At 41.9% G+C, this 24,098-nt stretch overlaps 1 protein-coding gene across 3 annotated transcripts in view; it reads left to right on the forward strand.

Moving 5' to 3' along the window:
• The window catches only part of STOX1 (storkhead box 1), a 58,453-nt gene that overhangs the window by 29,481 nt on the left and 4,874 nt on the right, over positions 1-24,098 (forward strand). The window contains exons 2-4 of one of the 3 annotated variants that reach the window (XM_042908798.1): positions 13,066-13,218; positions 15,951-18,306; positions 22,248-22,431. In XM_042908798.1, coding sequence (XP_042764732.1) covers positions 13,066-13,218; positions 15,951-18,306; positions 22,248-22,395 — 2,657 coding nt within the window. In that variant the 3' untranslated portion in view covers positions 22,396-22,431. Of the gene's footprint in view, positions 1-13,065; positions 13,219-15,950; positions 18,307-22,247; positions 22,432-24,098 lie in introns of those variants that run through there. The other 2 variants (XM_042908799.1, XM_042908800.1) reach the window with 2 other exon arrangements.

Genomic DNA, 24,098 nt, shown 5'->3' on the forward strand with positions numbered 1-24,098 from the left:
CACCTTTATTAATGAAAGCCAGATGGCAAAATCTCCAGCATAGGTGGTTAGACACTCCCTAGGTGAGGGATGGAGAAGAATGGATTTTCCTTGCTTCTATACAGAAGAGGCAACTGCTTCCTTCTCTTCTCCCAGAAGGGAGAAAAACCTTTGTTGCTTGCAAACAGGATGGAAAGGATCCCGGGTTCTCCCTCTAACCTTTTGGAACATAAATACATCTCTGCAGGAGCCAGAGCAACCCTGGTGGCTCCAGTTTTTATGACCTAGAGCTATTTCCAAGGTCATGGGTCTCATTTGCCCTTGAAATGTAAACACACCTTCAGAGTTAGGTAAATCTTCCGAGAGTTCTCTCACTACATAGTTGTAAATTAACTTAGCTGAGGATCTCAAGATTTCAGCAACATTTCTCCAGGAAGTCCCAGCTCTTCAAAGTCAAAGATTCTACTTCTCTTGCTGACAGTTTGCTCCACTGTGCAATGTTGGAAGCTGGACAGATGCGTGACTCTCGTGACCCAGAGGTCTGTGCTGCTCCAGGCACTTCCACAGGAATTGTCTTTGCTCTCCTACAGCTGAGTTTAGGCACCATGCATTGGGCTGCCGGCAAAGATGTGAGGTGGCAGCGGCCTGACTAAGAGGGTTGGTGAAATGAGCAGTGTGTGTAGCAGGAGTACGGTCTGCGCCGCATTTGCAAGAAGGGATATTTCATAAGTGAAAGGAGAATGTCAGTCTTAGACTCCTAGGTAGGAAGAAGAGGGGACCAGAGAAGCAATAAGCTGGGAAGTAGTGTGTCTAAAAGATGTGTTGGAGTCTCCTTTTCTGGGCTGAGACCAAAGAGAGTGAGGAAAAGAGTGCATTTGTTTTGAGTGGGGTAGGGAAGCCATGTCCATGTGGAAGATGAAGGGAAAAGTCAGCTAACCGTTGCAGGCGGACCCTAGCAGTTTCTGCCTGGACACACAACGTGATGTGCATGAACCCACACTCTTTTTTTTTTAATGTTTTATTTATTTTTTAAGAGAGAGAGAGAGAGCAGGAGTGGGGGAGGGTAGAGAGAGAAGGGACAGAGGATCCAAGGCAGGCTCTGCGCTGACAGCAGAGAACCTGATGCAGGGCTCGAACCCACGAACTGTGAAATCATGACCTGAGCCAAAGGCAGATGCTTAACCAACTGAGCCACCCAGGTGGCCCACAAACCCACACTCTTTCTGCCAGCATGTAACCTGAGCAAACATCTGGCTGCCTTGGGTCAGAGGTGCAGGAATGGACAGCTTAGTATAAAGCAGGTGGTTCGCTCCCAGAGGCAGTGGTCCTATGACCCCACATGTAAAAATCAGAGCCATGGATGGTAAGCAAGGCCTACAGCCTCTTTTAAGATTTCTCAGGTGGTGAACTTTTCATTTCTAAGGCAATGACCTTGTGAAAAGGTGCTAAAGGCCTGCTGAGGTATGGGCACATCTGCCCAAACGTAACGTGAAGCCTTCTGGGCCGAATAAAAGGGAATTCACAATCTTAGAATCGACAAGTTTATGTCATTAAAGTCTCTAACAGCCTGGAAGTGCTTCTCAGTAAAACTACATTTCTATGAATTGTTTTCCCCGGAGTGGCTTTTATCTTTAAAAGTTGATATTTCAGGAGGCCAGAAGAATCTGTAATCAACTTGAAAGCAGCTGGGGCATAGCAGATAGTCTGGGAGGAGTGAAAGAGACCATTGATTTAGAAACCCAGTGATGCTTTCCTGATTGGGGCAGGAGCGGTTCCCAGGTGGGAGAAAGGGTGGCTGACTGCGCTGAGTGCTCTGTTCTGGGGGCCTGGGCAGGAGCCTGCGGGCAGGGATTATCCTCCCTGGATTCTGGGGGCAGGTCCTGTTCATTATTCTGGGTCACCCGACCCCCACCTCCATCAATAGGAGAGGCACAGGCCAGGCTACAATTTTTGTGATGCTTTTAGTAAAGTATACATGTGTGTGTGTTTGGCCTGGAGTATAAGTCAACACTAAGTTTGTATCTCATGATGTAAATAAAGTAGAGCCTTCTCCCAGGTCCCGTCACCACAGAACCCAACTATCTTCAACAAATGGCAGGGATTACCTACTCCTGAAATAGAAGTGGTGTTGTTATTCATTATTTGCCTCTTCACATGCTGAGTTAATCTTACATCGACGTGAGTGGTGATACTGACTTATTGGCTGCATTTCACAAGACTTCCTTTCAGGAGAGATTGAAAGGCATCCCGTTCTCAGGGCTGTAACTGTAGATATCCATTTGGAGAGCGAGCTGTACAGCTGTGACTGTTCTTATCTCCCCCTCTGTGGTTTCTACAAGCAATGACGAAATCCTTCCTCATCCCGAGGAGAGTGCCTATTGTAGCCTCTTTAGGACAGATTTTCCCGAGCAGTTAAAACGTAGCAGTACTAGCTAAAGTTGCTGCTTCTCATCCTTCTCGTGGCGTGTTCCAGACCTGGCATGATAGGAGGAAAGCAGCAGAAGCCCTGACACCTTTCTTGTGAAGACCCGTCAGCATAGCATTTTGGCTTAGAGTCACCCAGCTGCCGTAGAATCCAGAAGCTTCACTCCAGCCCTTGGCAGGGCAAACATTTTGCCCACAGTGGAAAACCTGAAGGGGAAACAAATGTCAAAAGCCCCTGACTAAACATGTGTTTTGCTGCAGATTATAGAAAACCCTCTCAAAATGGCATGAACACGTGAAGGGTGGATTTGTCTCAGAACAAGAAGGGACAGGTCTGGCTCTTCTCATTCATGATGATCCTGCCCAGGCATCCACACACTTCTGAGAATGGCATTCAGGAGGGGGACCAGGAAGACTGAGTCCCCGTCCTACCAATGATAGCCCTCCTCTTGGGCTGTGATTGCCTCCAACCACTGTTCTTCCACTAGAATCAGAGCCCCTGGAGGCCAAAACTGTATTCTGTTCACTGTTGTATCTCCAGGAACTGGCATATAGTAGGTACTCAATAAATATTTGCAGGATAAGGAATGATTGAATGACTGTGTTGTTATAATATTACGAATAACTAAGCTACACCATGGGAGCCGCTCATTCAATGTTTCTTTAAGTGGTCCCTGTAGGAGGGAGAATGTAACTCTAGCTGATGGGTTCCGAGAACAGTTCAGGGGAGAGTCAGTCAGCATTTGGGCCAGTCCTCCTGACGGGATTTTGAAACACGGGCACGGGGAGATGAGAGTACAGACTATTCAGGGAGAAGTCAGAGCTGAAGGGTAATACTAGGTTTTGGAGAAAGATTGCTGCCAGGTATGACTGGGAAATACAGGGTTAAATAAACTAGATTGTCCGTAACAGTTCTCAGAGCTTTTAACAATGCCACTGTGACTCCAGGCAGCGTTTCTTAAACATTTGGCCTTGGGACCCTTGCAGAGCATTTTATGGAATGAATTTTCCACAGAACACATCTTGGGAAACACTGATCTAGTTCAGTCCCACATTCAGAGACAAGGAAACTGAGACTCAAGAGAAGTGGTTTACCCAGAGCCACATAGCAGAACCAGGTCCCTTGCCCACCAATATAATGCTCATTCGTAATACGAAGACTGCATAATAAAGGACAGCTTCTTCGTCACGGGGAACTTTTTATTTATCTATTATCCAAACAACAACCTCGGTGCTAAACATTTCCCCCGGTTTTGCACAGTGGTATTTTATATTCATCACCATGACTCTCAGCTGCCAGTCACAGCCATTGTGTGTGTGGCCTCCAGACTCTTGGGGAGAAGGTTCACCTTAAATCAGTCCCAGGTTTGCCTCGAGGGCAAAGAAAAGATTTTCTCCTGCATGGCCATTTTTAGGGAGATCCAGGACCGTTGCAGTTTACAACCTGTGCCTCTCTTCTCAGGTGTTCCTGGTCCCCAGCCCTTACATCTGCTGAGGTAGGCAGGGCGGTGCCCCAGACTTGTCCGCCTCCAAATCCCTGGAACCTGTGAATATGTTACCTTACATGGCAGAAGGGACTTTGCAGATGCAATTTTATGTCATGGACTTTAGGAAGATTATCCTGGATTATCTGGGTGGGCGCAATCTAATCACATGAGCCCTTAAAAGCAGAGAACTTTATCTGGCTGGAACAGAAGTGAAGCAACAGTAGGGCAAGTCAGAATCGCGGTGTGCAGAAGACTCCATGCTGTCTTTGAAGATGAAGGGGGCAACAGGACAAATATAGATGGCTTTAAATCGCTGAGAAGAGGCTCCCTTCTGACAGCCATCAAGCAAATGAAGACCTGAGTCCTAAGTCCCATAATCAGAAGAAAATGAATTCTGCCAAAAACCTGAATGACCATGGTGAGAGACTCTCTCTAGAGCCTCTAGTTAGAGCCTAGGCCAAGGGACCCGGAGCAGAGGAACCATTGTAGCCCAGGGGACTATTGATGTGTAGACTGTGAGATAATAAATTTCTGTTGTTTTAAGCCAGTAAATTTATGGTAGTTACTTTTGACAGCCTGAGAAAACAGACACCCCTGGGATAAAATCTTGAACATCCAAAGTGGAAGCCTTAAGGGAAGAGAGGTTAGGGAAGGGCACCAAAGGGCCTGGAGGGCTTTGGGGCTGAGTACTGAGTTTCAGTGTTTTTTAAAAAACCAGCCAGTTTGAGTCATGCACATCTTCCCCGTCACCCCCCACCTCCCCCCCCAACCCCGGCCAGGTGTCCTTGTATCTCTACCCAAAATGAGGTGGTCATGGGGGAAGGGTGCTAGAGGCCAAAGGGCTCCCCAAAGTAGGACCACCTCTGTCTTTTCTATACCCCATGTACTGTCTGACGACTGAATCGTGGAGTCTGTCATAAATGGCCCAAAGCCTCTGCAACTCGTTTGAAAGTGGTTATTAGTGGCTATATCAGTTGAAAAGAAAGGGGCTGCTAATTCACAAACCCTGACAGGTTGAAGTGTGGTTATTACAGAAGACAACATTAAGGACTCCTGGTGTTGGACTGGCCCAGGCTTCCAAGGCAAAGCCTTTAGCTTTTCAACAGAGGGCATGTCCCAGAAGGGAAAGCATTTGTCTGGGAGTTCAAAATAAACATCACCGTGCTTGAGAAAGATTTCAGCTTCCATGGCAGATAACCTGACTAACCTTAGATCTACAGCCTGTTTCTGAGTCTTGGTACTCTTCAGTTTCTAAATGTGGAGGAAAGTGTTTGCATTCTTTTATTTTACTGAAGTAAAAGGGAGACATGGAGAGGGACTTGGTATTGCTGGTCTGAAACGTTTTTGTTCCTATTTTGTTTGATTTTCTGAACCTATTTAAGGTTCTAACACAAGAGATCTAATTATTTAAAGCTATGGAGATTTTGCACAGTGTCTTATCTCTGATGAGATACACATTGTTACAAAATACTTTCATTTTTAAAAGAACAGGATTAATTTTAATGTTAAAGGAATCTGGAAATTCTGCCTTGGATAAAAGTGGAGTTAAAAAATCAGGGAAGCTTCTTGGATTACTTAGAACAAAACATCCCTTTTTTTTTTTTTTTTTTTTTAATTAAACTTGAGTGTATTTGCAGGCTGTTTTATTCATGCTCCATTGTCATCTCTAATCCACGTAGAAGATACCGTTCCCACAGTGTGATTCAATACAGGCACCCAAAAAGATGGTCTCAGATTTCATGTGTCCGGGTAATTAGCTGAGTTTGAGCGGCTCAGTTAAACCCTTTGAAGGTCAATAATGCATGAATTTCTGGCAGACTGCCTAGTACGGAGTCCATAAACTTGTATAGGGACTAAACATTTTTATAGTAGAGAAAATTTTGTGTTTGAAATATGAACTAAATGATCTTAGCATCAGTTTTGCCTAGAATTTTATGGCAAATTCATGTTTTAGTGGGACAACAAAAAAGTTCTGATGTGAGTGCTTTCCAAATTTTCAAAGAAGTCTTTCCTCTGTTTTGCATATTTGGTAGCACAGTCTCTTATGAACCTTAAAATCGTATTTTAGTACTCCCAATTAAAATGTCAGGATTTAGATTCCACGAGAAGGCCCTCTGGGAATGTGTCTAGGTGTCTTGAAAACATAAATGTAAATATTACATGGTATTTAACTTTTTTCCCCTAAAGGTAAAGGTTTTATAGAAAACTTTAATTTTGGCCCTGAAATTTAACTGGAGCATTCAGATAGCAAAATAAAACTCAGTTTTGATAAAGATGGGTTTTTCTTCCCAAGTTTTCTCAGTGGACAAGGCAAACGTGGGATTGGGCCAGGCAGATTGCCGCTTGATTTTGGTTCCGCCTTTCTCACTTGGGAGGCCTAGGATCACACGGTTTCTTTGCATCTGGCTCTTTCCTCCAAAATGGTTATGATCCCAAACCTCCCCTTCAAGAGGTGGAGCGAGTATGTTGTTTGAACCCCAGTACTGCTGCGTGGCATCCGACGCTCACTCTGGGTGCCGGGACTGATCACGGTCACACTTCTGTTGGCTTGTGCCCCCCACACCCACTAACCCTGGAAAACTAACCTCACTGGACCGGCCACTAGGCTGACACCAGTGCTCCCAGTCATGAGAGTGCAAAGTTGAGGCTCGCTTAATTTTACTAAAGCTTCCAACTGATGATCTGTAACTGGCAGATTTAGGAGTCTGCTGTCCCTGGTTGGAGGTTTCTCCAGTACCAACAGCGTTGGGGGACAGTTTGCTTGGTCGACTCCAGCTGCCTTACCTGGGTCCGGTGAAAGGCAGTCTTGCTGTATCCATATTTGTCATGAGTGTACCTCCTGACATTTTACACTGGGGTGTGAGTATTTACGCCTCATGAATTAGCCAGGAAATGACTTTTTTGTAGCCACTTTGCTGATAGAAAACAGCCAAGATAGGGTATTCTTCTAGAGGCCTTCCACCAGAGGCATATGGACGAGGCCTTTTGTCTTGACATAAAGAAGCCACCTCCTTTTCTTCAGTTTTGTTTGGTTTGTGCTTTGTTTTGTTTTCCTCTCAGAGTTTTGATGAGGAGTTTGCACTGGATCCTCATAGAGCTATTGTCACCAACTCCAGGAGCAAGCTGCACTTCCAGGCTTCTGCCATCAGCTAGGGGCTTTCTAGGCCACTATTATTAGGCATCAGGGGCAGAGATTGATTGCCTGGGGTTGTATTTTTTTTTTAACTTTTTTTTTTGGTGGGGGCGAGGTTATATGAATTTATACCCGTCACACAGGAGTGCAATTCCAGTCACAGTTGTTGGATCCCAAGCCATAAGGGGCCTGCTTGTCAACCTGTGACAGTTCAGAACTCCATACTTTCATTTCTGATTGGACTTCTACACACCACAGCTATTTAATTTGCCTTGTGCTGTTTTTGTTTCTTCTCCCCCAAAGTGGACTTTTAAAGAATAATTGTTTTAGAACTCATAATTTGGAAACTCAAAAAATATATGAATAGCAACTAAATCCTTTGGGAGTACAGCAAGTTAGTAACAGAAAGTCCTTTCGGAAAAGATGGCATTAAATGTAGTAGGCACCGATATATATGGTTCGACTTTGTTGGTGTTTTGGTCAAACCAGTCTTTCAGCCTAAATGCTTTTCTCATTTCTGCAGCACCCAAGAGTGCAAGACTGTGTAAACAGAGAGAACATTGTTGGGAACTGTTTACTCTGGCGCACAGCCTCTCCTAGCCTTCTGATCACTGCTACAGGTCAAGGGTCAAAGGTCCACGACAGGCCTGGGCTTAAGGGTGCTCTTCAATTACTCCATAGTAATTGAGGATAAAGCCAAAGGATTGCCTTTTCCTCACTGTGAAATCTGGTCACATCTGTAAGTGGGCTCTTCTACACAGAAAGTTAATATTTGGTGGAAATCTCTGTTAAGGGTTATTTACTGAAAGAAAAAAGATGGCTGTAGCGTGAAAATGATTCCTGCGTCTGTCACAAATGTTCCCATGTCAGGGTTCACTCTGCTTTTCTGCACAAACAACTCTTGATGATTTATGCACCTGAAGACGTATCTTACTAATGGCTATGAAGGAAATGTTCTGAGAAACGTTCTCTAGGCTTTGTTTAGAGGGAGCTCCGAAGCAGAGGTTAAATGCAATTTAACATGTTCCTCCAAAATGCAATTGACATATTGCTGTATTAATTTTAAGGAGAAAAAAAAGGCCATTTGAATTCCTGGTTGATAGATTTGTTGACTCTTAAAATACTCATTCCCACACCTTGGTAGGAATTATGAGTACAATTTCTGAGAGTGTCTTTGGATTTGGCAAGCAGTGTCAGGATTCTTTAAAAGAAGTTGCTTGGGATTTTTTCAATGTAAGAAAAAAGTTCTGTTTCTCATTTATATCTGCTTGTTAACTAAAAGTGATCGTTGATTATCTGCTTGATTTTATTTTTATGTAATCTCTACACCAAGTGTGGGGCTGGAACTCACAACCCTGAGATCAAGAGTTGCACACTCCACGGACTGAACCAACCAGGTGCCCCTAAAAGTAGTGCCTTCTGAAAAATCTATATTTAACTTTTATTTTAAAATAATTTTAGATATACGGGAGATTGCAAAGAAATGTACAGGAATATCCCGTGCATCCCTCCCACCAGCCCCATGAAAAATCCATTTTGACTATTTTTCCTGTGAAAAGAGGAAATAAATTTAAGGGTTGAGCTAAAAAACGGGCTGCTTCAGTGTATCCCGAAGGCATAGTGGAGATCAGAGTATTGGACCCCCACCCTTCCTACAGCTTCCTTGTTTCATTTGCCAAAAAATGGACAGCTACCGGCAGAGGGCGCGATAGGGATGCTGACGCTCTAGCCACTCATCTTCCTTTTAATGCTTCCTCCTCCTCCTCCCATCTCAAAGTTCAAAGTGACTGGGTTTAGGGTAGGGATGAGGTGAGGCTTGAAAGTGGATTGTGTGGTTGAGCAAAACTTTTGAAGTTTTGCCTTATACTTCGCCAATACTCTAGCCCTAAACTTTCTAGGAGAGACCTTTCTCCTCCCTCTTTTTGAATGAAGGACTTCTAGTCCACATGAAAGTGAGGGGGGAGGGTGCGGGGGCAGGTAATCAATATAAAATCACATACAAGAAAAAAGTCACTTAAGAGTGTTTTGGGAGATGAGGAAGAAAGATACCGAAAAGTCACTTATTTCAAATTAAGCACATAGAGTTATGTTAAAGAAGCATGGAACTATTTGAAATTGTATATTTTTTCTGGTTGAGGAGGGAGATGAAAGAAAAGAAGGTAAATCCCAAATTCTGAGGGAAAAAAGAAAGGCAAAGAGGGAATGAAGAAAGGCAGAGACTTATTACGCTCTGCTTAGAGGTAGAGTCTCTAGGAGGAATTTGAGGTTTAGGTCAGCTATCGTCCCTCTGGACAGTAAGCTTCAGAGCATCATCTCTTATCACTGCCCTTAGAAACGTTAATCGATTAGCCATTCATCCTAGCTTCTCAGAATGCTGTAAGTATCCTGGCATCACCCAGTGGAAGAGCCACAAGTACACAAGAGGAGATCCTAACCTCAGTTGCCTTGGTGGCAGACGGCAGTTCTGCCCTGTTGTGACCTTCCAAGTTCGGAGATGCCCCAGTCTGCCAGATAGAGAAGCTAAAGTACACAGGGAAACAGACCAACGTTATGTATAACAGCAAACTGTTTACCAGTTTCCTTATGACAGACCTTTTTCTTCACGCAGATACAGTAAGTACTGTGGGCCTCTCACCAGCTGGCTACAACCTTTCATACCTTGCCAGCCCTCACCACCTTCCTTCCCCCTCAATAACCAGTACAACGTACTGGCTTCTCCACTATCACTAGGGGAATCAACTGCAGGGCATAACCAGGTTTTCTCAATTCTTTGCCTTCCTTTTGGCTACACTTGACTCCCTGTGCCTCAGGGCCATGTTTATTTGTTGAATGGTTACCCACTTTAACATTGCTGTCATTACCACCCTAACCCTCTACCATTCCCAAGTGGACCTCACCTGGGAAGTTGTTAGAAATGCAGAATCAGAGGCTCAGCTTCAGACCTTCTGAATCAGAATCTGCACATTAGCACAGTCTCCTGGGGATTCTCATATGCACATTAAAATTCGAGAAGCCCTGCTGGCCTCCCTGGCTCTCACCCTTTTCTATTGCAGATTGCCACTTCACCTGCCAGAAACCATACTTCCATCATCTTGAGACCCCTGCAGGGCTCCTTCATAATCTTTGTATTCATTTTTTTTTTATTTAGTATACTCCAAGAATAGCTCTTCCAACCCCCTTTCCACTCTTCCTCTCTTCATTCCTGTTTTTTTTTTTTTTCTCCTATTCCTATCCTTTCTTTCACTGCCTTAACTTTACAGAGATCAGACGACCTTGCTGTGCTAATGTTTTGTTTGGTTTGGTTTTTTTTCCTTCTACGCTTCAGTATATTTCTGGTGTTCTACCACCCTCTATTTTCAGATCTCAGATGATAATATCTTCCCTGTTTCTAAGGCAGTTCTTCTACCTGTGCCTTTTGTGCATTTTCCTATGCCTTTCTTCTGGGATCTTGCTGTCTCCCTGGTCTTCTGTCTCCCAGAATCATGTACATCGTTTCCGCTAAGCCTTTCCTTTTTGCATCCAAATGTGCAGAGATCTTCTTTTAAGAAAATCACAAGATACACACACATTCATATTCACTTGATCCTACTCCTTGCTGGTTTGCATTCGATTTTTCCTCTTTCACAATCGATTTTTCCAACAAATGGTATAGAACAATGGCTTGTAGTTGGGACAGTTTTGCCTTCCCTTGCCTCTGGAGGCATTTGGCAATGTCTGGAAGTATGGTTGCTGCAACTGTGGGAGATGCTCCTGGCATCTAGAAGTGGGTGGAGACCGAGGATGCGACTAAACATGCTACAGTGCACAAGACAGCCCCACACAACAAAGAATTATGTGGCTATGGTGACCAACCATCTTGGTTTGCCTTTGACTTTCTCAGTTATCACGTTGAAAATCCTATGTCCCAGGAAACCCCTGAGTTTTGGTCATCCTGGGATGGTTGGTCACCCTATCATCATGCCACAAATGTCAAAAATGCTGAAGCTAAGAAACCCTGCTTTGGAAGGAGGATCCATTAACTTTACTTTTTTCTCACCAACTCCCTTCCCTTCAACTTGACATTTAGTTTTGGTATTCTTTTCTATGGAAACAATTCTTAATGAAAGTCACCAGTGGTCCCCTTCTCATCACGAAATTCAATGGCCGTTTTGTCTCCTCCCTCAACCTTTTGATCTCATTCAAACATTTTGACACTGTTGCTTTACTATTCACTTTGGAGCATTTTATTCTCCTACTTTTGGTTCTCTCCCTTCTACCCCCATTATGGGGCCTTCTCTCTTTTGTGGGTCCCTATTTCTATTATCTCTCTCTTTTTTATGGGATTAGTGGCTTTTATTTATTTATTTATTTAGAGAGAGCGCACATATGAGCGGGGTAGAGGGCCTGAGGGAGAGAGAGAATCTTAAGCAGGCTCCATGCTCAGTGTGGAGCCTCATGTGGAGCTCCATCCCTTGACCCTGGGATCATGACCTGAGCTGAAATCAAGAGTGGGACACTCAACTGACTGAGCCACCCAGGTGCCCCTATTGTCTCTTAACTGTAGATAGTCCTGTAGTTAAGTGTTCCTTGGCTCTCTTCCTTACTCTCCCACTGAAGAATTTACTCCACTCCATAGTTTCAGATCTCATCTGTATTAGTTGATTCCCAAATCTCTTTCCTGAGTCCTAGTCTTTCATGTCCAAGTAACTGAGGGATTCCCTTGGATGTTCAGCAGAATCTAAAACTCTAATGTGAGTAATAGCAAGTTAAGGACATTTATGTAATACGTTAGCAAGGAGGAAGGACAATATGGTCTAGCTTCCATTTCCAGTCGGTCTTCCACTTGGGTCTGATATAACCCTTCAGCTCTATCCAACCAGGATAATTTTCATGCTTTTATATACCTTGTGCTTTCCTCCTTCCATGGTTTTGTTCCATGGCTTTATGCTTGTGAAGAACATTTCTGCACTTTCCTTCCTTCCTAATCATTCCAATCAGGAAAATGTGGAATGATGAAAATACTGGATTAGGAGTCAGAAGACCTATTTCTGTCACTCTACTTGCTCTCTGACCTTGGGACAATTTCTTGAGCTTTCAGAGGGTTTTCTATATATGTTTTAAATTTTATTTATTAAAAAAATTTTTTTAATTTAAAAGATTTTTAATTTTTAAATTTTTTTTAATTTTTAAATTTTAAATTTAATTTTTAAATTTTTTAAACTTAATTTTGAGAGAGAGACAGAGACAGAAACAGAGCAGGAGTTGGGGAGGGGCAGAGAGAGAGGGAGACACAGAATCCAAAGCAGGCTCCAGGCTTCAAGCTGTCAGCACAGAGCCCTATGCGGGGCATGAACCCGTGAACCACGAGATCATGACCTGAGCCAAAGTCAGATGCTCAACCGACTGAGCCACCCAGGCACCCCGAAGGTTTTATGTATTATAAAGAAGAATCCCATCCCCGCCTGCCTCAGATAGCTAATGTGAAAAAAAAAAAAATGCTTTGAAAGATGAGAATTACCATATAAGCATTGTCCAACCTGTACTCTGATAGCACTTTGTGCCTTTAATCTGGGGACTTACTATCTCTTGCATGTAAAGCAGTGACAAAGTCTACAAACTTCTTAAAAAGTAGGGACCCTAATGTAAAACTTTTCTTCTATGCTCTCTATCATTGTACATATCATGTTAACAGATTCTGAGGAAAAAGTGATGAAAAAAATAGCAATTCCATGTACTATTCAGTTTTTATTCTTGATTCACTAATTTCAAATATTTAAAAAAAATTTTTTTAATGTTTTGTTTTATTTCTGAGAGAGATAGAGTATGAGTGGGGGAGGGGCAGAGAGAGAGGGAGACACAGAATCTGAAGCAGGCTCCGGGCTCTGAGCTGTCAGCACAAGAGGCCAATATGGGGCTTGAACCCACGAGCTGTGAGATCATGACCTGAGCCGAAGTCAGATGCTCAGCTGACTGAGCGACCCGCAGACGCTCCCCCCCAAACATTTTTTACTACAAATTTATCACCTTTCCTTTTTTTTTTTTTTTTTTAAACCTCCAATTTAGGTGATGTCTTTCCAGTGCAAATGAATCCAATAGCTCAATCTCAGTTTATACCTTTGGCTGAAGTTCTTTGCTGTGCTATATCTGATATGAATGTTGCTCAGATTGTGGTGACACAGGAATCACTATTGGAGCATTTGATGAAACATTACCCAGGTAGGACAGCAAGTTTTCTCTATTAGTTCATTGTATGTGTTTGCTTTCTATTTATAAGTCATTTTTTTTTAAAGAGGGATTTCAGCAACTTAAAAAAAATTTTTTTAATGTGTATTTATTTACTTATTTATTTGAGAGAGAGCGCGAGCTGGGGAGGGGCAGAGAGAGGGAGACAGAGAATCCCAAGCAGGCTCTGTGCTGTCAGTGCAAAACCCGACATGGGACTCAAACCCATGAACCATAAGATCAAGACCTGAGCTGAAGTCAGACACTCAACCGACTGAGCCTCCCAGGCGCCCCTATTTGTAAATCATCTTAAACATGTAAATAAACTGGGCGATATCTACTTTTTTTTTCTATTGTAGACCCTTGTATTAGAGCCCTGCTAGGAAAAGGCCTGCATCAACAAATTTAATAAGGGTATTTCTTTTACTTTCCAAAGGAACTTTTTCAAAAATTATGCTTATGGGTTTTAAAAAAAAATTTTTTTTTAATGTTTATTTATTTTTGAGACAGAGAGAGACAGAGCATGAATGGGGGAGAGTCAGAGAGAGAGGGAGACACAGAATCTGAAACAGGCTCCAGGCTCTGAGCTGTCAGCACAGAGCCCGACGCGGGGCTAGAACTCACGGACCGTGAGATCATGACCTGAGCCGAAGTCGGTCGCTTAACCGACTGAGCCACCCAGGCGCCCCTCAAAAATTATGCTTATGACAACAAATCAGATTGCAGAAAGGAGTGCAGAGCAAAACAAGGGAAAGTTCATCTTCTCCCTCCCCTCCCCGCCAGTCACATCCTTCCATTGCCACCTCCCAAAGGCAACAGCTTCTATTCTCTTTTCCTGTGTATACTTTCATAAATTGTATTTGAGCATATGTGTTCTATTTTTATAACATAGATTGGATCATTTTTTAAAATGTTTATTTATTTTTGAAGGACAGAGAGACAGAGCATGAGCCAGGGAGGGGCAGAGAGAGAGGGAGACACAGAAGTCTGAAGCAGGCTCCAGGCCCCGAGCTGTCAGCACAGAGCCTGACGCAGGGCTCCAACTCACAAGCCGTGAGATCATGACCTGAGCCGAAGTCGGGCGCCTAACTGACTGAGCCACCTAGGAACCCCAAATTAGATCTTTACATTCTCTCTGCCCCTTGCCTAGGTTAAAAACATATTTTAGAAATATTTCTGTATTATTATATATCGATCTATCTCATTCTTACACAGCTGCCATGATATCCCAGTGCATGAATGTAGAAGAGTATTTTTTGATTAATTAATAATATTATTATCTTTAAAATAATTTTAAGGATTTTATTTTTAAGTAATCTGCACCCAACATGCAGTCAGGCACCCCTGCAGAAGAGTATTTAAAAAATTTTCCCATTGTAAAATATGCTCATTGTAGAAAATCAAGAACATCTAGAGAAGTAACCACTTATGGTACCACCACTCAAGGAAATCAATGTTAATATATGATGTATTTTCTTCCAGTGTTATTCAAAAATGTTTTCACAACATAAATACAATTTTGAACGCTGCTATTTGGAAAAGGGAAAATTCTAAAGTTTATTTATTTTGAGAGAGGCAGAGACAATATGAACAGGAGAGGAGCAGAAAGAGAGGGAGAGAGAGAATCCCAAGCAGGCCTGGCACTGCCAGCTCTGGAGCCTGATGCAGGACTCGAACCCACAAACTGTGAGATAATGACCTGAGCTGAAACCAAGAGATGGACACAACTGACTGGGCCACCCAGGCACCCCAGGAATTTCTTTTAATTTAATTTAATTTAATTTAATTTAATTTAATTTAATTTAATGTTTAATTTAATGTTTAATGTTTATCTATTTATTAAAAAAATTTTTTTAACGTTTATTTATTTTTGAGACAGAGAGAGACAGAGCATGAACAGAGGAGGGGCAGAGAGAGAGGGAGACACAGAATCTGAAGCACGTTCCAGGCTCTGAACTGTGAGATCATGACCTGAGCCGACGTCAGATGAGTAACTGACTGAGCCACCCAGGTGCCCCCCCCCCCCACCCCCAGGGATTTCTTTTAAAAAGATTTGTTACCTTCCTAGTTTAAAAAACTATCATAATATTGATGTTAGATAGTTTGCCCTCCCCTTGACACAAGCTGGTTTTCATTTTGTCTTTAGATTATTAAGATTTAAGCTAGGAGACTGTGATTATTTTCAAAAACTCTTCAAGAATGCTTTCTTGAAGTGAACATTTAAATTTGTGATGGGTGGGGCACCTGGGTGGCTCAGTCATTTGAGGGCCAGACTTTGGCTCGGGTCACCATCTCACGGTTCATGAGTTCGAGGCCCACATCGGGCTCTCTGCTGTCAGTGCAGAGCTGGCTTCGGATCCTCTGTCTTGCTCTGCCCGTCCCCCACTTATGCTCTCTCAAAAATAAACATTTAAAAAAATAAAATAAATTTATGATGGGGTTATATAGCTTAGTGTTTGTATTTGAGTGGACTCATTTTTTTTCTCTACTCAAACATTAACTTAGCCCTATGTCTTTGTGTGGGCCAAAATATATTCCTATTTTTCAATTAAGTTATGATTATTATTAATGCCTCTTTGGCATTTTAATCACATATATTACTTGTGTTATAGTCAGCTCTGGGTTCATCAGGCAAATGTGTGGTCATTTCTGACTTACTGACTTCAGGCATTGAAATGTTTTTCATTCAAAATCTGTCAGTGTAATAAAATGCTTGTTTGTTTCAGGCATCGCAGTTCCACCTCAAGATATTCTCTATACCACTCTGGGAACTCTGATTAAAGAAAGGAAAATTTATCACACTGGAGAAGGATACTTCATAGTCACTCCTCAGACTTACTTCATCACGAATATAACGCCCCATGAAAATAAGAGAGACCTATCGGATGAAAGCTGCCAGATGCCAACTTGCGTTACTTATCTGGTGAGCGTGGAGAGCTGTGCAGAGTTGGCCCAAGAAAAGGCTGCCGCCATTTCTCACTGTCAGTCTTGCCGGTGTTTCCCTGATCTGTGCACTCAGGATGTACAGGAAACACCAGCTGCTGCAGAAGTGACTAGAAAAAGCCAGAAAGGTCTGCGGGAATCCAAATCTTTGGGACAGAATCAAGCAGTTTCCCTGTCTGAGGGGAATCACGTCTGTGAAAGCACCAAACCTTTACCATACACAAAAGACAGAGAAAAAGGCAGGAAGTTTGGCTTTAGCCTCTTTTGGCGTAGTATATCCAGAAAGGAGAAGTCCAGAATAGAGCACAGTAGTTTCTCTGCCCAGTTTCCACCAGAAGAATGGCCTGTTCGAGATGAAGATAACTTGGACAATATCCCTCGAGACATTGAACATGAGATCATCAAACGAATTAATCCCATTCTGACTGTTGACAATTTAATCAAACATACCGTCCTAATGCAAAAATACGAAGAACAGAAAAAATACAATAGCCAGGGCACTTCCACTGATCTGCTGACAGTCAGGCATAAATATCCCTCAAAAGAGGGAGTTAAGAAAAGACGGGGCCGGTCTGCAAGGCCTCGAAGGCGGGGCCATTCTCATAGGGAAAGACACAAAGCCAGGAGTCAGGGAAGTGAGCCTCCTCCAGGAAGCCTTAGACTGGAGAAACATCCCAAGTCCCCTGCTGCACAGCCCACCTCCAGAATTCAAAGCCCAGATGAAGCACTAGTTCAGAAACCACTTGATGAGAATCCATCAATGCTAGGTTCCCATTTGCTTTACAAGAAGCGAATTAGTAATCCTTTCCAGGGTTTGTCTTACCGAGGGAACCCAACAACCAAAGGGCACGACATCCAGACCAGTGATCTGAAACCGGGTCAGATTGGACCAAAGGGAAAGCCTTTCCAGAGGTCAAGGTCTTTGGATTCCTCAAGAATCTTTGAGAGTAAAGGCAAACAGCCACGTGCTGAACAGTATGAAGATAAACTGACAGCAGAATCCATTTCTATGAATAACTCTACCGTCAAGCCTATCAGTGATGACTTTAGAGATCCCCTCTTAAATCACTCTCAAGGTAGTGTTTTGCAAAATGGTAGTAAATGTTTTTCCTTTAGGGAAAGCCTGAGGAGACACGATGTGTATGGTGGAAAAAATGAGGTAATCCCTGAAGTCTTGAGGAAAAGTTATTCTCACTTTGACGCATTAGGGGACGCAAAAGAAACACAGTATGTGCTGCCATCACAAGGTTCCTCCTCTCTAGGCCATGCTTCCTCTGCGTGTAGACTAGTTGATAAAACAATACACCAGTTCCAAAATCTTGGTATTTTGGATTACCCAGTTAGTATGAACTGTTTGAGACAACCCGAGAGACAAGAGGGAGACTCAGAAGAAACACGAGTAAGAAAGGCATTTGTCCAGGAAACAAAGACTGTGAGTCCAGAAAACGAAGGGCTTTCTGAGGATAACCAGGCCTTGTATCAGAAGGAAGTGGAAGATGATGATGGAGCCTGTAGTTCATTATATCTAGATGAGGAGGACTTTTCTGAGAATGATGACTTATGTCAAATGCTGCCTGGCCGCATTCAGTATTCCTTTACAGGGGGAAGCAAGTGGAATCATTTAGGAAAACAAAAGGGGACTGAAAGATTTCTGACTGAGTACAACCGCAGAATACACAGGTCTGAGCCTCAGGTGCTTAAAGGAAATGAGTGTTACAAACCCCCTGGGTTGTTCACTAACCCAGGTGAAAGCCAAACCCCTAAACTCTCTGCTGAAAGCTGTGGCCTCAATTCAGGGACTCGGTCCACTTTTAACTATGAAGACGGACCCAGTGCTGCTACATGTGTGCAAGCCTCAGCAGATACTGATGGAAGTGTATTTGATTACTATAGCACAAGGAAAGCCACTTCTGAGACTGAAACCCTACAAGACTTGGTTGGTGACATAGGAAAGAAACCAGCTAGCTGGAGTCAGGGTGCTCAGAATCAGGAAGTGAGAAAACAGTTCATGCAAAAGTTAGAACTTTTCAGCCCTTCACATATGCCAGTGTTGGCTCAGGATGTCCAACAGGAACACAGTCATCTGGAAGGAACAGAAAATCACAGCATGGCGGGAGACAGTGGAATAGATTCTCCACGGTAAGTGTATGTAAAAGTGTTTGATTAGCCACTATTCCCCAGGAATTATTACACTCAAGGGAGTACTGAATGACCCAGTAGGAGACTCCCCTGAATACACTTTTTATAGTGATAGAATTCTGCCAGCCTTTACTGAATGAATTGTATAAAGTTAAAATGAAATCTCTTACGTAATAGGATAGAGTTCATTTTGAATGTGAACAAAAATTTGTTCCACTACTACTAAATCTTGAATTATTTCTAAATATAGGAAGGAACTGCTATAAATGAAGCACTTCCTGAACTGAGGGCTAGAAGTTTTCACTTATATTTCTGGTTCTACGCAGTTCAGAAAGAGATGCAGCTATTTTCCACCAATCTTTTCCATGTTTCTTTAAATTTTTTTTTTTACATTTATTTATTTTTGAGAGACAGAGAAAGACAGAGCATACAAGTGGGAGAGGGGCAGAGAGAGGAGGAGACACAAAATCCAAAGCAGGCTCCAGGTTCCAAGCTGTCAGCACAGAGCCCAACGTGGAGCTCAAACTCACAAACCGTGAGATCATGACGTAAGCCAAAGTCGGAGGCTTAACCGACTGGGCCACCAGGGCGCCCCTCCATGTTTATTTGTTTAAATTAAACATTGTACGTGTTATGAAAGTAATATGCACATAATAGAACATTTGAGAAGTACTGAAAAGCATTTTAAAAAACACCTATAATCACCCTACCATTTAGATGTGTTTAAAAACTCCTTTTATATTTGGTATATTTGTAACACTTCAGTCTGAACATATTGATCTATGTATTTTGTCTAAATGTTTTCCCTATACTGTCATTACTGTTTTGCATAGTGCTTTTTTCAGGGTACAGTGTGAACATTCCCCTGAGGTTATTTAATAGTTTTCAAAAAGGTCATCTTAAAATTTGGCATATATCTTTACCAGTTTTTTATTATACAAAATTATTATATACTTCCTTTTGAAAAAGTAATACAGAAATGTAAAAGGTGAAACTGACAGTCTGCATTCCCCAACCTTTTCCATTGCCTTTCCGTTGAGGTGACCTAAACATTGTTGACAGTGTGGTTTATATTCTTTCGGACTTTTTTCTGTGCATTTAGAAATAGAATTATTTTTTTAAAAAAGAAGAAATATAATTATTTTTTAACAACAGATCATACAGAGCTGTGACTTTCTTTTTTCACTTAACGTATCATGCATATCCTGCAATCAATACATACGGATCCAACTCATTCGTTTTAATGGCTGCTTAGTATTCTGTTATGTGGACTCTAGTATTTATATAACTATTATTTTCCCTCCTTTGACATTTAGATTCCCATTTTTTTGCTGTAATAAATCAATCTTCAGTGGATTGTTTTCACATGTAAATGTTTACAGACATTTCTGACTCTACCTTAGGCTAAATTCCTGGAGGTCTGCAGTTTAAAAATATATCTTTACTTCTTATTGGGAAACGGATCTTTTATGCTCGAAAGAATTGCTTAATTCTTATCAAGTCTTTTTTTTTCTGGTTTTGTTTTGTTTTTGTTTTTTGAGAGAGAGAGCACAAGCAGGGGAGGGGCAGAAAGAGAGGAAGAGACAGAGAATCCCAAGCAGGTTCCGCACTGCCAGTGCAACCCCAATGGAGGGCTCGAACCCACGAACTGTGAGATCACAACCCAAGTCAAAACCAAGAGTTAGAGGCTTAACCGACTGAGCCATCCAGGTGCTCTTCATATCAAGTCTTGAAAGTATCAACACATATTGTCTCCAAAGTAAACAATGGTAGTGTAAACCAACAAGCTATGGGTCCCCTTTCACTTTGGCAAAAGCAGAAACAGAAGGCTGACCAGAACCTCATAAAACAAGGACCCTTGCCTATAGTCCTTGGGCATTTACTTTCAAATGTCCCCTCTCTGTAAAGAGAGCTTTTCTACTATTCTTCCTTTCTAATCTTATATTCTAATAAACCTTTGCCTGCTGCTAAAAAAAAAAAAAAAAAAAAAAAAAGCAGAAACAAAAACAAAATCAAACCCAAAACAGGTAAGGGCAATTGCTCCTTGACTTGCATGTCAAGGACATGCAAGAATTTATTTGTCAAGGATATGAATGAGAATTTAAATTTGTGAAATCCTGAGAAATTTGATTTTTTTTTTTTAATTTTTTTAATGTTTATTTATTTTGAGAGAGTGAGAGAGACAGATCATGAGTGGGGGAGGGGCAGAGAGAGAGGGAGACAGAATCCAAGGCAGGCTCCAGGCTCTGAGCTGTCAGTACAGAGCCTGACGCGGGCCTCGAACTCACAGACTGTGAGATCATGACCTGAGCTGAAGTCGGATGCTTAACCGACTGAGCCACCCAGGCGCCCTGAGAAATTTGATTTCTTAAAAAATTGCGTATAATATGGTTCTCTTAAAAGACTTATAAGTATAATCAAGAAAAGGAAGGGAAGATAGCATTTGAATATCAACTCTGTGCCATAATTGTTACGAATTAGAGGGACAGAGAAGACCCACAAGATGTTGCTACCCATAGGAAATTTGCACTTTAGTTGAGTAGACCAACAAAATATAAGTAGCCGAATTGAACTCAAGAACAAAGTGGAGGGTGCCTGACTGGCTCAGGTGAAACCCACATTGGGGGTAGAGTTTACTTTAAAAAAAAAAAAAATGAAGTGGAAACTCTCTGTAATTGCTGAAGAGATGTGGAATTAAGAGTAATGAAATGTTTGGGGGGACACTTATTGGAGGATACATTTTTGAGGCATCTCTCTTTTTTTTTTTTTAAAGTATGGTGATATTAGTTTTATTATTATTTTTTTTTTAAGTTTATTTATTTATTTTGAGAGACAGAGAGCTAGAGCAGGACAGGGGCAGAGACAGAGGGAGAGAGGAGAAAAAGAATCCCAAGTAGACTCTGCACTGTCAGCACAGAGCCTGATGTGGAGCTCCGTCTCAGGAACCATGAGATCATGACCTGAGCCAAAACCAAGAGTCCTACACTTAACCAACTGAGCCACCTAGGAGCCCCAAGGCATATCTTACTGTAATGAGCAAGTGATGGAGAGGATGCAAGGTGAGAAAAGGGGAATGTCAAAAGCAAAATGCCCAAATAGTAATGTGACTTGGCTGAAGCAAGGCAGATGTGTTAGATAGGGGACTAACCTAGCCTACAGCTCCTTAGAAAGGAATCTTGTCAATATGAAAAATGCTATGGTCAGCTTTTCTCTTTCATATGACGTCTCAAAAAAGAAATTACTCAAGAAGGTATGGGTTACTACACTTGTAGGGAAGAGTTTTTTAGGGAACTTGTTATTTCTTTTTCTTTCTTTTTTGTTAAATTTGTGTATTTATTTAAGTAATCTCTACACCCAGCGTGGGGCTTGAACTCACAAGCCCAAGATCAAGAGTGACACGCTCTTCTGACTGAGCCAGCCAGCCACCAAGGAACTTACTGTTTCTGACTAGAATATACTTGATATTGGATCTGAGAAGATGTTCAAAAAATATGAACTTCTTGGAAAGCAGCTGCCAAATAATTGAGGTGCTATTGTGAAGCCTTTAAAATATAAGGAGCACTTTAGGGGCACCTGGGTGGCTCAGTCAGTTAAGCATCTGACCTTGGCTCAGGTCATGATCCCACAGTTGGTGGGTTCAAGCCCGGCGTTGGGCTCTGTGCTGACAGCTCAGAGCCTGGAACGTGCTTCACATTCTGTGTCTCCCTCTCTCTCTGCCCTACCCTGCTCATGCTCTTTCTCTGTCTCTCTCTCAAAAATAAATAAACATTAAAAAATAAAATAGAAGGAGCACTTTAGATTTTTAAAGGTTAACTTCTAAGCGCGCTTTAGTGTTAGAAAATGTTATATTGCTTCAAAGTAACAGATGAAGGTATGATGCCTTGATTAGAAGCCCAGGCCCCTTTGGAAGGTAATAATTCTGTTATTTTTAATATCTTTAGGACACAGAGTCTGGCATCTAATAATTCAGTCATTTTGGATGGACTAAAAAGAAGACAGAATTTTCTGCAGAACATTGAAGGCACAAAGAGCGGTCAAACACTCACATCCAATTCCTTACTACAACTAACTCCAGTCATAAATGTTTAATTCTTATTTTTCTTTTGGAAACTCTTTGGTAAAAAGGTACAGCATTAATATAGAATATTTTAATCAACCGAATATGTAAGAATTCTCTAAAGCCAAGTATGAGATTCTGTTAATTTCATTACATATTTTGTTCTAGTTGCTGTTTTTTCCCCTTTTTTTGACATTTTAAAGCTTTTTTAAAAGATTATTTTACTATGAACTTATTGGGAATATACAGATTATTTTGCAATTAAACCATAAAATACATGGTCCTTTTCCAATTAAATGTGATTAACTCAAATTTTCAGACATTCATTAATTTCCCAAGCACATAGGATGTTAATTTACTATACTCAGTAGTGAATTTCTCTACCTACACTAATCCATTCTTATGTTAAGTGGATTTCACCGGATTTCAACACAAAACTCCCGAAAATAGTGTATTAAGTTTGCATAGATACTTTGTTTGCAACTAAAGTCTTTTATCATTATCAAAGTTTATATAGATGTATTGGGTACTTTGGAACAAGAATTTTTTCTCTCTAGTCATTGCTGCCAAAGATCTTTTCTGCAACCACCTTGAATGTGAACAGATGGCCCCACATCATACTGACTGGCAATGTCCAAAATATGTGTGGCAGCAACTGGGTCTACTGTTTTTCTGGTTCCTCCTCACATTCAAGGCACTCTCTGTAGCATGGCAGTGAGAAATCAGGATGTTCTCAGAGGGTAGAGATAGAAAGGAAGCAGAATGGTTGCAGAATGGCTCGTGAGTGCAAGGAGGTTCTGAATTAGAGATTTAGAGAAAAGATGGAAAATGGATGATAGTTCATTTACATCTGGTCTATTTCCACTAAGACTTAGACAGCTTTGCCAGAATTTTTTCTGGCTGGCCTTTTCAGGCAGGTAGTGGAATGGTCCGTTCTCTCAGGTTTGGGGAATATGGAGCAGTCAGGTGACTGGTTTCAGCATATTGGATAGATGCTAATGCTGACTTATGGTTCAGGGGATGTTTCTTCTGAGAGGTTTCTAAGGGTTGCCAAGGCCTTACATCTCAAGCATGACTGAATGATTGGAGGGTGCCTCTTTCCAACTCTCACCAGTGAAGACAAGATAACAGTGAAGGCAAGATGAAGCTTGGCACCATAGAGAGCTGTCTCCAGGCTCTGGGGGAGTACAGAGAAGGAGAGGTCACATATGCCCATGTACAAAAGTAGCGGTTGGCCCACTCAATTCTGACTATTGGCTTGTAGTGGCTCTGAGCAACCTATTATGGCATTTCCAAGAAGATCAGCTGTGGTCACAAGGACATTTGAAACCCTGGGCAAAGTAGCAAGAAGGGTAATTTGTATAGAAAGGCCTTGTGTGGGAGGCATTGTTTTAGGGGGTGTGACAGCTTGGAATCATCGTCAGTGAATGAAAGTTAGAATAAAGATTTCAGCTCAGATAAAGAACTTCCCACTAGTCAAAACTACCCATAGATGAAATAGACATTTTATAAATGAAAGCATTTCCCATTATTTAGGGTATTCAAGCAGAGACTTGGTGATCCTTTGATTGGTATATACTTAGCATAACAGGATAGCTGAACTAGATGATTTTTTAAATTAAAATTTTTGTGTTTATTTTTGTAAGAGAGAGAGACTGAGCGTGAGCAGGGGAGAGGCAGAGAGAGAGGAAGACACAGAATCTGAAGCAGGCTCCAGGCTCTGAACTGTCAGCAC

This window comes from Panthera leo, chromosome D2 (assembly GCF_018350215.1).
Source record: "Panthera leo isolate Ple1 chromosome D2, P.leo_Ple1_pat1.1, whole genome shotgun sequence".
In the NCBI taxonomy this organism is placed as follows: domain Eukaryota; kingdom Metazoa; phylum Chordata; class Mammalia; order Carnivora; family Felidae; genus Panthera; species Panthera leo.